Source organism: Schistocerca americana, chromosome 6 (genome assembly GCF_021461395.2).
Source record: "Schistocerca americana isolate TAMUIC-IGC-003095 chromosome 6, iqSchAmer2.1, whole genome shotgun sequence".
NCBI classification, from domain to species: domain Eukaryota; kingdom Metazoa; phylum Arthropoda; class Insecta; order Orthoptera; family Acrididae; genus Schistocerca; species Schistocerca americana.
This window is the reverse complement of record NC_060124.1, coordinates 338,108,049-338,122,789: the sequence shown is the minus strand read 5'-3', so window position 1 is coordinate 338,122,789 and position 14,741 is coordinate 338,108,049. Positions and strand designations below refer to the sequence as shown.

The following is a 14,741-nucleotide window of genomic DNA, read 5'->3' as shown; positions in this document are numbered from 1 at the left end:
ACCATTCGGCTTAGCCATGGGTTGCCCGTTAGCTGGCATCTTTGCTGACATCTTTATGAATGCACTAGAAGAAAATTTCTTCAAAAACAACCCTACGTTAGGCAATAAGATTTCTTTTTATGCTCGTTATGTTGATGATATACTCATACTATTTCAAGGTTGTGACCAAGATCTACAACAACTGTTTCATGTTTTCAACAGTTTTCACAAGAAAATGAAATTTACAAAAGAGATACAAAATAACGAGAGAGAACTCAATTTTCTTGATTTGAAACTTAAGTTATCGGGTAACACCATTAGCTTCGACATTTTCCGTAAAGAAACTTTTTCTGATAATATTATTCCAGCAGATTCCTGTCATCCTCAAACTCACAAGATCGCCTTTTTTCATTCTGCAGTTCATCGCGCTGTGAGCACACCTTTAGCACAGAAGTGTTTTGAAAAGGAAATATTTTTATTAAAATCAATAGCCACTAACAATGGATACGACCCTAAATTAATTGACCAAATTGCTAAGAAAAAAAACAGCTGTAAAATTTTCTACTTTAGGAGATAACAGGACAAAAAACTATGAGAGTAATAACTTTATTTCTATTCCATTTTTAGGGAACGTTTCATATAAGATTAAAAGACTTTTACAGAAACAATACGGTTATAGAGTTGCTTTCTCCGTAAATAATAGCCTCAAACGTAGAGTAATTCATAATATTGGAGCACGAGAAGAACTCAGCACTAAGTCCGGTGTATACAAAATTACTTGTAACGACTGCCCAAACTATTACATAGGGCAGACAGGTAGACCTATTAAAGTTAGGTATAAAGAACACAAGTTAGGTAAAAATGGAGAAAACGTATATAATTCCACCTTTGCTGAACATCTATGGCTCTTACAGCACACGCCAAGAGAACTGGACGACGTAGAGCTGCTTCATGAAGCTGATAAAGGTGACAAACTAGACTTGCTCGAAGAATTAGAGATTTTCAAGCATCTGTCTCTAAAAGATGGTTTTGTTCTTAATGAACAGGTGCAGCTTCGAAACAAAAATTTTTTAGACAGTTTCAAACCTCTCATTGCCTTAATGTAATATAGTCTGGCTGACTAGGAGTTATTTTCTTGCTTGTTGATGCCGGTGAAATGCGCTTTTCCTATCTTGTTGGGATCTACATATTGTGATGTTTGTTAATTATGAATTTCAATGTGTATGTGTGGTTAAATGACTACTAAGTTTTATTCATACAGACAGATGGTTTCGTTTTATTATAACATTTTGGTTGTTTCGCTAGTATGTATTTCACTGCCTACGTTACGCGAGACTCTCGCGCATTACAGTAGTGCCCTCTCTCGTTAGATGTTCCAAGCGCAAGCTTTATCCGTCTGACACTAGGACACAGATAAATTTGGTTCTATATTTCTAGTTTACATAAATGTCTTTAATTGGCGTGATACGCTTTATTTATTAAGACAAAGTTTGAATTAACACAACCTTTAATAATTTTGATGCGCTTATGTATGTATTTATGGATTGTAATATGCGCGAGTCTGGCACATGCAAGTGCCCTCTCTCGGCGAAACAATCTACCTTAGTGCCTTCACACTCGTGTCTCAACAGTTCATAGGCGAAGTAACATTGTTAAACTGTTCGCTTTGATCCTGTACCCATTACACATGTTGTACAAATGGAGATGATATTTTAATTACTGACGACGCCTTTTGGCATAATTGTTTCATTATTCTCCAGTGCATGATGTAATTTTAGTAAGTACTAAAGATTGTGTGTCTGTATTACTTTAGCAATTTCACCGTTATTTAAGCTTCTGTTTCTCACTTTCGTTGACCCCCTCCCCTGAGACCCTGCACCCCATACTTGCTTCTCTCCTTCCCACATCCCTCCCTCCCTGGCCCTCTTCCGAGCGCCCCCCATTTCCCCTCCCCCATCTCTTCCCCTCCCTCCCTTCTTCAGGTCTCCCTCATCTCCTTGAACCTGGCAGATCCTCTGTATTGATCAACATCAGTGTGCCACGTCAGTGTTGTGTTTCGTGCTTTTCTCGTGTGCGTCAAGAGGTGTGATTTTAATTGTGTGCTGCCTTGAGGTTCGCCGTCAGTGCTACGCTGTGTGCTATGCCAGCCGTCAACACCTTTATGCTTCAGTCATACTGTGCCTTGTGTTTCTTTTAATCGTCGCAGTGTGTGGCTTTTTGTGTGTGCTACTTTTAAACAGTTTTTTATCTCCATTTTACAGTCACCCCGTTTTTTGTATATTGCCTTCCATGATGTTCTCCCTTTTTATATCTATGTTCGCCTTCTTCTCTCCTTTGCTGTTTTTAAATGTCTTCTATTGTTTTGTTCTATGTCTTTCGGCTGAAGAGCAGCGCATATGCTGCTGCCAGCCCGCCCCGATAGGGGAATTGAAATACAATAAAGAAAAAAAAAAAAAAAAAAAAAAAAAAAAAACTTTCGTTGATATGGCTTTTCTAATGAATGTGTCTTCTATTCAGGAAATGTACTTCTGATGAAGGTATATTTATATGTACCGAAACCTTGGTCAAGAATTTTAATAAAAAAAAAAAAAAAATTCTATCCTGCAACTGTTTTTGGCTGCCATCCTTTATTGTGAAGAATTTTAACAGTTGCTGCTGCAGCCATGTTTAAAATCTTGAGATATCATCTTGTGTCTTCACTCAGTCTTAAGATACTCTTATTTATAGAAGAATCTTATCCTCAGGAGAGAAAGGTCTATACATCAACATTATTCTTAATTTTCCTTTTAAAATACTGCCAGTCATCACTTTGTTTTACTAAACGTGTCTTAGGATGGGACTATAAATGGACGATAGGATTTACCTGAATTAGTTTTGACCCATCAGTTGTGGTCTAAAGGATCAGTCCGGTGCTGATAGCATCCCGCTGCAAAACGGTCCCTTTTAAGGAAATAAAAGTTTATAAAGTTCCTTATATACTTGTTAACTGTAATATAAATAAATGAATGTAATTGTTTTTATCCAATTAACTAGGCGACACAAGGAATTGCTCTGAAATTTAGTGGTTTCTTCACCTAAACCAACACTATAGTAGCGGCACCAATTATCTCAGCAGCTCTAGAACGCAGCCAAATTCACAAAAAAACACTCAGCATTTATTTAGAAATTCGTAAATACGTGGAAAGCCATCTGTATACCTGGTTGATTCTTTCTGTTTGTGGCTCAGATGTAGTAAAAATTGTGAAATCGGTTTCTTCTCCGTCGGGAAACAAATTTTATTGCTTTTAATGCTTTATTGACACGTCTTTGCAGTTTTCCCTTCAGTTACAGGTATGGTGGCTTATGTGGAACGTTAAATAATGTAGGTATTACATTTCATTCAAGTTTCCGGCGGTTCACATTCACTGATTCGACTGGAAGTGTACTGAAGGAAACTTTGTTGTTCAAATGTGTGTGAAATCTTATGGGACTTAACTGCTAAGGTCATCAGTCCCTAAGCTTACACACTACATAACCTAAATTATCCTATGGGCAAACACACACACCCATGCCCGAGGGAGGACTCGAACCTCCGCCGGGACCAGCCGCACAGTCCATGACTGCAGCGCCTCAGACCGCTCGGATAATCCGAAGCGGCAGAAAACTTTGCTTTGTTGGGTAGACATACGACATCTTTCTGGAAAAGGTCAGGTCTTATGATGTTTACTAGCTATTTTTTGTTGTTAAACGAAAATGATATCCTTCAGTAAATATCTGCACGTTATTATACAGTGGTAAATAAACTGTCGCCTAATGTACCGTATCTTATCTCCCAGGATCCTTAGGAAACTAAAGAACGACAAATGAGGTGTCAGGTTTTAGTTATTATCAATTTGTATGGCCCTACATACGGTCCACATTTGACACAACTCAATAAAAGCGATACTAATCGCACTGATCCGATATGATATTCAGAAGTGTCGCTTGCTGGCCGCTTGGCGCGGTGCTACGGCAAGGGTAGCAAAAACGAGACGAAGTGTCATGACTGTTGTGTTAGACTATGACTACAATTTGGTTTTAATTTATTAATCTATCATTATCTGTGCATTAGTGATTTGATCTTTGGTATTAATTTTATCTGTGTTTTGGCTGGGTACGTTATGCGTTATTTATATTTAAGATGTCAATATAATTTTAAGTATAGAGTTTGTGTTTTAGATTAGTTTGTTCGTCTAATATGCTCTTTATGTAGTTATAGCGTGCATATGCATTTCTGTTTATTTCAAAGAATTTCAGTGTTATGCACAACATTTGTTTCACCCGTTCTATCTGATCTACTTTGCAATTTTCTCTTTTCATGTGACTGAAGAAAGTGGATGGATTTGTGTCGCTATTTTTTATGTGTTCTCAATTCCTAATTCTTGAACTTCTTCCTGTTTGCCCTATGAATAATTCATCGCAATCTTGACCATTGGTTCTGCACGTGCATCATGTGTGAGGAATGGTAATTTGTTTTTCCCAGAATGAATCTGTGTTTTAGGTTATGTTTACTTACGTCATCGGCAGCGTAGTGTGGTGATGTTGACAATGGCCGGCTATGACGTATATAATTAATGCTGTTCCTGCTCTGTAGGTGACAGGTTCTCGTGTGTACCCTTGTGGGCTCAGTAAATTAATTGTATTCGTAAGCGATCATTTCATAACATCACATAATTCCCAGTCTTCAGTGTTCGATCCCAACATCAGTACACTACGCCCTGACTGCCGTAATTAAAATTTAACTTATGTTTGGTTCCGTGGCCTAATCTTACTCCTGTATTTTTTCACTAGTACGTTTAATTTGTTGGGTGTATTTGCTATGAATGTAGTAGGTAGGTAACAAATTTTCTATGGCACTGGTGATTCTTTTAGTTGTTTTATGTGCTTATGGATGTCACTGTGTGCTGGTTTGGAGTGTCTTTTACAGATTTGCGTGATTATATTTTTCTTATAATTAATTTGCTGCTCTATATAATGTACAATTTCTAATTCTTTTGTACTGCAGCTTGTTATTGTTGTAGGTTGGTTAGTATGTTGATCATTGTATGGAAATATGCATGTTTATGTGCTACAGGATGAAACGATTTTGCTTTTATGATGATGTCTGTCAGCGTAGCTTTCTGTAAATATTATTAATACGAGGGTTTGAGCTTAAATAGCGGCAACTATTTATTCACAACCGGTACAAAAGAGTTACATGTTTGCGTCTGTTATTGACTTTCGTAGTAGTCACCAGCGTTGTGTAGAACCCGTTGCCAGCGAAGTGGAAGGCGTAGTAGATACCGTTAGGAGGGCCTATTCCGTTGATGGTGCGAATGTAGCGGTCTAAATTTTTGGTGATTCTCGTGTACGACTGTGTTGGTGTTATTCTTAGGCATTACGCTCCTCCACGGCAGACCGTCAATGCACAGTATTGCTGTTTGTTTTTGGAGCATCACCTGCGACCAGCTTTGCGGAAGAAAGGGCGACACTTCCTGCGCAACCCACCCATCATTTTGCACGACAATGCGCGGGCGCATACAGCGCAAGCTGTGGCTGCTCTGTTCGGTAGATGGGACAGGGAAGTACTGTACCGTCCACCATGCTCCCCAGACTTATGTCCTTGTGACACTGATTTGATTCCGAAGATGAAGGAACCACTTCGTGAGATTCGCTTCAGAACTGTTTCAGAGATTCGACAGGCTCTCCATTCGCACCATCAACAGAACAGACTCTCCTAACGGTATAATACGCCTTCCACATCGCTGACAACGGGTTTTACACAACGCTGGCGGTTACTTTGAAGGACAGTAACAGGTGCAAACATGTAACTTTTTTGTATCGATTGTGAATTAATAGTTACCACTATTTAAGTTCAACCCTCGTGTTTTTGATTGTCAAATCTAGAGAATTTATTATTTTATTAGTCTCTGATTCCATTGTGAACTTCATATTTGGACGTAGTTCGTTTAATGCTTTATGTACCGTATTTGTTGACTGTCTGGGTTGATTGCTTGTATCAAGAGCAAAATGTCGTCAACAAATATGAAGTATCATACGATTTTTTTTGACTAGCCGGTTCGTCGGTCAGAAAAAATTTCTTGTAAGGTGTTTAAAAAGATATCTGCTACATTGTAAACAATACTGCAGCTCATGGCCTCCCCATCGTATCGTTTACAGATTTCGTTATTGAAGTCATGAAAATTTGTGTCAATATTACTTTTAGCTGTTCTCTAATGTCACATACACAGGTTATAGATGATTTTCTGTGAATCAGTTGCTTTTCCTCTATAGTTCTTGTAGTTTCCTGGTCTGGTATGTTGGTGTTGAGGCTGGTGCTGTCAAATGATACAACTTCAACTTTGCTCGATTTTTTATATCTTTTACTTTGTTTGGCAGCGTTTGAGAACTTTTCATTCTGAATTTTTTTTGCTTGTGTAATAACCAAACTATTGGCTTTATCTCCCTTTAAGGCTATAGCATCGTTTGTGATGAGTTTGTGATTTCGTTAACATACTGAAGTCTGTTTTCTTTTGTTAACGTAAGCATACATTATTCACTGGCAGCTACAAAATGGCACTGTAGCCAAAACAGAGCTATCAGAAACAAAACAATAAAGCAATGAATACCTGAAAGATGGCTTCGGTTTGGATTTCTCTACTTATCGTCTCCCTGCAAGTGGGTCCTCAACACAAAATCTCTGCACTTCCAGCTAGGGGGTCAAAGTCACGAAGACATAAGAATCTGTTTCTACAGCCGTTAAACGTTTCACTACACAGAATCAGTTATGTAGTGGCTCTCACATTATTAAAATGTTTGTTGTATGACTACTTCAAAATGTTCACTCTTGGTGCTCAGCGTTTTTGACTGTTGTAGAGTGCGCAGAGCGTGCGCGAGACGGGAAAATTTGGCGCCTATTTGTGCGCCATGTTCACCGAGCTGTCTGTATACTGCTGGTTCGGAGACAAACTCATGTCAGAGGTGAGTAGCATTATGACTACCAGCAGTTTAACAACAAAATGTTATACGATCTCTGTAAATAATCCTGTGTATTGAGGTTTCAGTTCACTAGAAAAAAAGGTAGCCAGCCACTTCCTAAGCTCGCGCTAAGAAACGCTATGGGTCAGAGACTCCCGAGAACTCGTCACGCGTGAGCTCTCGCTCGTGTGCTGGTTTCCCTCACCTTAGTGCACGCTTGCGCCACTGCCACGCCACTCTGTCTCAGTGGGATCAAGGTGAAAGTGCGTATGCGTCGCATTAGATGAAAATACAATTGCTCTAGGAACAATGACCAACTTGCTTGGTTTCATATTTCTCAACAACTCTGAACGCGAAAACAAAAAAAAAGCTATTATTCAATTATTTTTGGCCACCTGAAGACGCAATAAAATATAAGTACGAGAAAATTAACGGCGCACAGACAGACACAAACATCTCTCAGATTTTAGTCACTTAGGTCTTCACGTATTCATGGATTGTGTAGTTCCATAATGGGAAAAATGTCTTTCACACATATCTAGATTGAAGCTTTGATATCACGTTTGGAGCCTCATTGTAGAGACGTGAAAAGTCTTTCTACTCTTGGGTAGTTATAGAAAAAGTTCTTTAAAACATATATTACACTGCAAATCGATGAGTTCCATCTGCACAAGTACAGGTGCAAGTTCAACTGAAACGGTAAACTGTCGATAAAGTAACCCACAGACAGATAGGAGATTTGCCATGTTTTTAAAAAGGATTAGGAAATTATTTCCGAAATTCTTTCAATGATGCAGTGAATTCTTGAAAATTCGCATTTGATTCAGAATCAGAGAGTTAGGGAACTGGATACCGTTCTTTGGCAGCAACTGTCGCTTCCCCAACGCAATTTTCCTTTTAGATGCATCAAATTTCCACTCAAATCACAAATAAGTAGCCTCCCACTTCGTAACATTTTACTGATGAACTTCAAGTGCGCAGCGAAGTGCAAGATTGGCAGCCTATTCCTTATCTTACACTCACGAACGAAGACGGTTCACGAAGGTGACAAACGAAAGGTTGCAAGCGACAGTTACTGTACGCGCATAAACTTGCCTTGTACTTGATGTGTGGTTGTATCCTGCGAATTATGCCTATCACGTGCTTGTGTAGAATTTCTCGCTTACCACCACCATCAGCCATGACAACTCGCAACAGATGAAATTAAAATTCACTGACTAACACGCTACGATCATGTTTAGTGTTCGAATTAGGCAGAGCCTTCAGAACACTACTGAACACACATTGGCTGCCGGAGGATGCGTGACGTAGGTCCGCAGAACGAGCCTAAGCTCAACCGCCATCGTTTGTGACTCCAACTGTAGTTACTATGCGCAGAAATTCAACAGGAGTGGGTGTTAAATCTAAAAATCGTTCCAGGCATGCCTCTCGACTTAACCAATGAACTTCGCAGTGAAATATAAATTCACCCTATTCCTTGTTCAGTTTCATCAAGAATTGTTGAAACTTAGGGTTTAATAACGCATTTTACTTCGTAGAAATAACTATTCGTACTGCCAGTTTCATCAAGAGCTCCATTTAACATAATGTGCTTCTAGACGTCGAAAACGATGAATCCCGTGCATATACCTCTTTCGTCGTCAACTAAGTCTCTTAAATTCTTTGTGCATGTTGTTGTAACGCCATTCCAACTGCGTGTGGTCCCCGTCCATTATGCTATCGCAAAATATATACTGATAATTCTCGTCTCTCTCTCCGATACGTATTGTGCTTTTCGTTCGCTTTTAAGAGCTAGTGACGATAGATCGCTAGACTGGCTCACTTTGAGAAACATCCACTGGGCCTTTGAACTTCCGTTATGTCACGAGCAAATAGCTAGGAATAAACAGCACTGACACTACGATTCTGCCGAACTGAAGAATGTCATGCAAAGCGAAAAATGCCACATCAAATGCTGGAAAAAACAGTGTCACATCGCATAGCTAATTCAACAGTCGCTCTGTACCAGGTAATTTCGAGACAAACCGATCACAGACGAGACAGACCCAACGAAGCCGAGGTGTGCCAAGTAGTAACAAGTCCCAGACCACACGCACGCAGCACATCAAGCAATCGTGATGCCCTTGACGCTGTGGCCGAGCCTGCTGTATGTGGTGTGTTAGCAGTATCAGGCCGCCATATGACATTCCACCGCAGACGTGTATCATGGAAATGAAGGTGCCAGATGGTTGTAAGGAGCCGGCGGACAGGTCGACGTGTGGACGTGACAGTGTAACAGGAAGGAGCTTTCGTGTTTAGATGTAGTCATGAGCACACCTTGATTGTAATTGCCCGATATGTTGGCGTCTCAGCACGGACTGTCCAACGGGCCAACAAAGTATTATGTACCATTTACGGTTGTGTGACACAGCGAAAGACCACTAGTCTATACACATCACAGTTGACATCGACAGAAACAAGTGCCACGCATGGTCAACGGCAATCAGTTTCAAATACGGCACGAAATGCTGTTGTTAGTGAATGCAGTTCATCTCAGAATTTCCGAATAAATATTGGCACTGAAAGTCATTTGGACTCAGGTATTTCGCCAGACAACATTGCTCACAGCTGCACATCTTCAGTGGGCGAAACTGTACCAAAAATTGAAGGCACCGGCTGGAGGCGAGTGCTCTGGTACGACGAAGCACGATTTTCCCTTTCCTAAAATAGTGCTAGACGTCGAGTGCACAATCGTACAATAGTATGGTCACCTGTGAAGGATGTAAATCGCTCTGGAGGTGGTTCTAGGTTCTTTTTCGTACCGCAACTGCGATCCATTCATTCAGTTTACCGCGAAATGAACAAAAGCAGGGAGCATGCAGACAGATATGCACCCATCTCAGCACTGCACTCGAATCTAGAGCCCCTGCTTCAAGTCCCAGGAAGGGCATTTTCACCTATATCTGGGCGTTACCTACATTAGGGGCAATGAGTTCACAATTTATGATGGAGGAATACTAGGCGGTGTCAGCAGAAAAATAATAATGAAAAGAATATAGGCAGTCAGAGCCCAGTACTTAACAAATTACGAAAATGATAACACCAATGAATAAGTACTACCATGATCAAAAGCATTCGAATGACCTCAACTTGTTTTGGGCCCTGTTCAAAAGTACTCGAACGACCTGAACTTTTTATCAAAATATCTACAATTCTACGCATTACTACACTACTTCCATGTCAAAAATATGTAACCTTCACCGGAACGGTATAAATTAGTTCCATGTTCAAAAGTATCTGAATGATCTGTGCTCCATTTTCATGAGTATCCAAACGACCTACACCATTTTACAGAAAACAAGTAAACTTTCTCTCTCTCTCTCTCTCTCTCTCTCACATACACACACACACACACACACACACACACACGAAGCGAGCGCGCGCTCCCCACAACTCACTCTCAACTAAGAAAAATACTATGCACAAATGCAGACCCTGGCTGCCCCAACATTAGCTATTATGCATGTCTACAAAGGCCCTGTTAAGTGCAAACACCTGGAGTTAGGCGGTGTGAGATGTGACACCCAGGGGAAATTTGTTATATTCGAACTGAGAATATGTTCAAGAATTCTTCAGCAAAACGATGTTAAGGATAGTGGCGGCTGAAGACTTCCGGCATAAGAAGTCTCCCTCATTCTGCCAACGACCTTGTCAAAGAGGGCGGAGCAGCGGACAGAGGTTCAGGGCACTCTCTTGTCCTTGGATGGGAAACTGCGCCTAAAGGCGGAGGAATAAGCAATGATCGAAGACATGAGGATGCAGAAGGCAATGGACACCACTGAATTACAGACAACGTATATGCACAGGACACGTGGCCTGCAATTGAAAACGCATCCTGGAAAGAATTATATGATCTGCTGAATGGAATGATCAATCTAATGAGTAAAGAATATGTATTGAGAGTAAATCGAAGAAAGACGAAAGGATTGATGGCTACAAAGTAGATGAATTTAAAGAATTCTGCTACCTAAGCAGTGAAATAACAAATGAAGGACGAAGCAAGGAGGACATCAAAAGCAGACTAGCCCTGGCAAAAGGGACTTCCCTGGCCAAGAGTAGCCTATTAATATCGAACATAGGCCTTAAATTGAGGAAGAAATTTCTGTGAACGTACATTTGGAGCACAGCATTTAATGGTAGTGAAACATAGACTGTAGGTTAATCGGAACAGAAGAGAATCGAAGCATTTGAGATGTGGTGCTACCGACGACTTCTGAAAATTAAGTGGACTGATAGGGAATGAAATGAGGAGGCTCTGCGCAGAATCGGAGAGGAAGAAATATGTGGGAAACACTGAAAAGCCAGAAGGGACAGGACAATAGGACATCTGTTAAGACACCAGGGAATGACTTCCATGATGCTAGAGGCGACTGTAGAGGACAAAAACTGTAGCGCATGACAGAAATTGGAATACATCCATCAGATAATTGAGGACGTGGGTTGCAAGTGCTAGTCGGAGATGAAGAGTGTGGAACAGGATAAGAATGTGTGGCAGGCCACATCAAACCAGTCAAAAAAAAAAAAAAATAAAAATAAAAATAAAAATAAAAAAAAAATAAATAAAATAAAATAAAAAAGAGAGTGTGGTCTGTAATTTGGTGGTACCATTCTTTTACCCTTCTTATGTACTGAATTCACCTGCCCTGGGCGAAAGTATCATGATAAATATAAGCTAAGGAAGGGGCCAATGCCGTAGAGTATTCTGTTTAAAACCGAACTGGGATTACATCCGGACGTGGCGGCCTATTTGTTTCCAAATCTTGCTTCAAGATGCCTATAACAACGTCCTTCATGCGTAAGTATCGCGACGTGGAAACTACGGTATGTTTGTACGACCCTTGCCCGTGAACGATTTCTTATGCTCGAAATTAAAACCTTCCGTTTTCCTTTTTCTCTCTTCTATTGCCACACTGAACAGATAAACGAGTAGTGAGATTTTCTGCTCAGGCATGACGATGGTAGTAGTATGCTTCGCTCATCGATGTGTCCTCATTTGCACGTTCTTTTTGTGAACCTAGAGTGCTACAGTCTTTGCTTCCTCAACATTATACGAATTTTGTTGTGTTCGTATTTTTCTGTCCCTAATGCACTTAGTCGGCTCATACTTCTGCAGAGGGTGATTTACAGTCTGTGCAAAACTTTACGCATCATACTGGAACTAAAGTGGGATGCCAATAACGGCTTACCTGGCCTTTCCAGCGAAATTACGCTCCTTTCCCTCTTGATGATATATTAATGTTAGTAACCATCATCGCTATGATGAAATCATGATTAATGGTACCTGTCTTTATACTGTCACTCGATATTGTCAGGCTAGTTTGTAGTTACAAGGTTTAAAATATTTCCATCCCGTGCGGGTTGTCTGACCATCTGTTCAAGACAGTTTTCGGAAAAAAATTCAACATTACTTTCCAAAACTGCCTGTATGTACCCGTGCAACGAATCCATAGGCGACTCATTCTATACTCGGTAGGTTAAAGTCGCCTCCAACGAATATTGTATGATCAGGTTATTTCCGCACTACTGATCGTAGACATCCTTTGAGTGACTCAAAAGCTGCACGGCGGAATCGGGTTGTCGGTAAAAATGTCCAACATTTAGCTTGATTTCACTGGTCCTGTAATACACATCTAGACAGCATCACAGCCCCACATAAATTCGTTCACAATAGAGACAATATTTACGTCGACTGAAGTGAACACTATTGATCCTATGACGTCTAATCTGTCTTTTCGATATACGTACCACGAGTCACTTAATATGTACTTAGCGTTTCTGCCAGGTCTCAGTCCCAAGAATGATTTGAGTACTGTTAATTATGCAGATGGCAGTCAATTCGGGAACTTTGTTACTAATACTACGACAAGCCCTGATTAAATTTTAACATCCGCAGTGTCTTCACTCTGAGCAGGATCTGATTTCACGATCGTAGTGCCGACTGGTGGGTATTCGCGAGAGTACCTCAAACTCCGGGCTAGCGTTAACGAAACCTATGTTCGGTCCAGAAGTACTCCGCTACCCGAGTTGCTTGCTTCTTTGTGTAGCGAAACCCGATCTATCAAAAGCAGTCCTACAATTATCCGACTCACAACGCAAGTCCAGAGATCTCCTGTCGAAGCCTCAGTTGAGACCCTCATTTGACTCCAAACCAAAAGAACCCTATCACCGCCAGAGATAATGCTGCAATTGCGAACTCTGCTTGCTCTCCACTCATGAGGCCAGCAGCCTTCATTCGACAGCAGCTCATATGAACTGAGGATCGCCTTAAAACCCAAGCGACAGGCGTCACAGGTGCCCTGCGTAACGACATAAGCAACAACTGGCAGACTACTGTATCGTGCACCATCGACAGCTGCAGGCAAGGCCACATACCGAATACACATTGCCGTTCTTTCAGCCCTGAAATGTTTTTTCTAAAGAGGCTCCATAATGTGCATAACGTTGGAGCTTCCGATAAATTAGCGAACCTCTGATCCCTTGTGCCTGCTCGGACCCTGCTGACACCCTTGCCACCTGTCCACTCACAAGGAAACCTGACGGTCAGACTTCATGTCGACGCTGTGCCTCGAGCGAAGCGTTCCACGCGCCACTCATCCTGTGGTGAGGGCGCATCCATCGTGTCTGGTACTCTGGAAGACGCCTCGGCAGTGGAGCCTGTAGGCGAAACAAGCGACACTTAAGGTGACCCATGCAATGAACCAGTTTCTGCCACACTAATACACTCTGAGGTGGCAGCCTGAAATAGCTGGCCGAATCCAAAAGCACAACCACAGTTTGCGAAAGGAGGGTGTACATGGCATGCACATATCAAATCGATCTTAGCACGACTAACTTAAGAAATAAACTATAGAAGCACAAAGAGAAGCCTAAATGTAAAACTTGCTATCCTCTTGACGTGTTACCAATGAGTCCGACTCCTACAGAGCTGTGCAGCGGGCCATTCAAAGGAAATGGGAACTGAATGAATCTACAAAAACGCGAGATTACGCCTCTTAAACAGAAAATCACTCACGGACCTTAAGATAAGTACATGACTACTAGTCTATTGGGCGTAAAAGACGAGCGCAGTGTAATTATGTGTAAAAGAGAAAGAGAGAGAAAGAGAGAGAGAGAGAGAGAGAGAGAGAGAGAGAAAGGCAGAGAGACGGATATATTAAGTTTGAGAAAATTTTCACGAAGATGAAGGCTAATACTTAATTTTTCCAGAGTTGAATGGGCCTGATATAACGCGTCTCATTGCATCTGGAGATAGCCCGCCAAAATGGCGATTTTGTATCATCAGTATGTCACTCGTAATGTAGAATTCGAACAATGAATAAGGTGAAGCAAGATGAATCTCTCCTTGCTCATGCTGTCACCAAATTTTCCATAGAGCGTCATATACTTGGCTACTCACTATAAGGAGCTGAAATGAAGTTAATGAAATAACCAAGTAAAGGTGATGTTGGGAGCAATCCATTAGATGCAACGTGCGAGAAATACAACAACTCTCATGCAGTGCTGTCAGTTTTTCAGACAAACATTTATTAGACGAGATTCTGGCTGAAAAACATGGTAAAGAGAGGCAGCGGGAGATGCTAAGCTCAGTGAAAAATTTGGATACTTTTGTTGGTAGTAGCAGCTTGGGAGCTTAAGTTAAAATGGCATGGGCATAGAAAAATGATAAAGGAAGCAGAAGAAGAAGAAGAAGAATGGAGCAAATGTAATGAACAGAATGATTAAAAACAGTTGGAAGTCGTTTGATGTGT

General features: G+C 41.0%; 1 protein-coding gene across 1 annotated transcript in view; it reads left to right on the top strand.

Annotated features, from left to right (window-relative positions):
- LOC124620132 overlaps positions 1–14,741 on the top strand; it is an 81,195-nt gene that overhangs the window by 32,373 nt on the left and 34,081 nt on the right. The window contains exon 3 of the mRNA XM_047146802.1: positions 6,853–6,957. Coding sequence (XP_047002758.1) covers positions 6,853–6,957 — 105 coding nt within the window. The remainder of the gene's footprint in view (positions 1–6,852; positions 6,958–14,741) is intronic.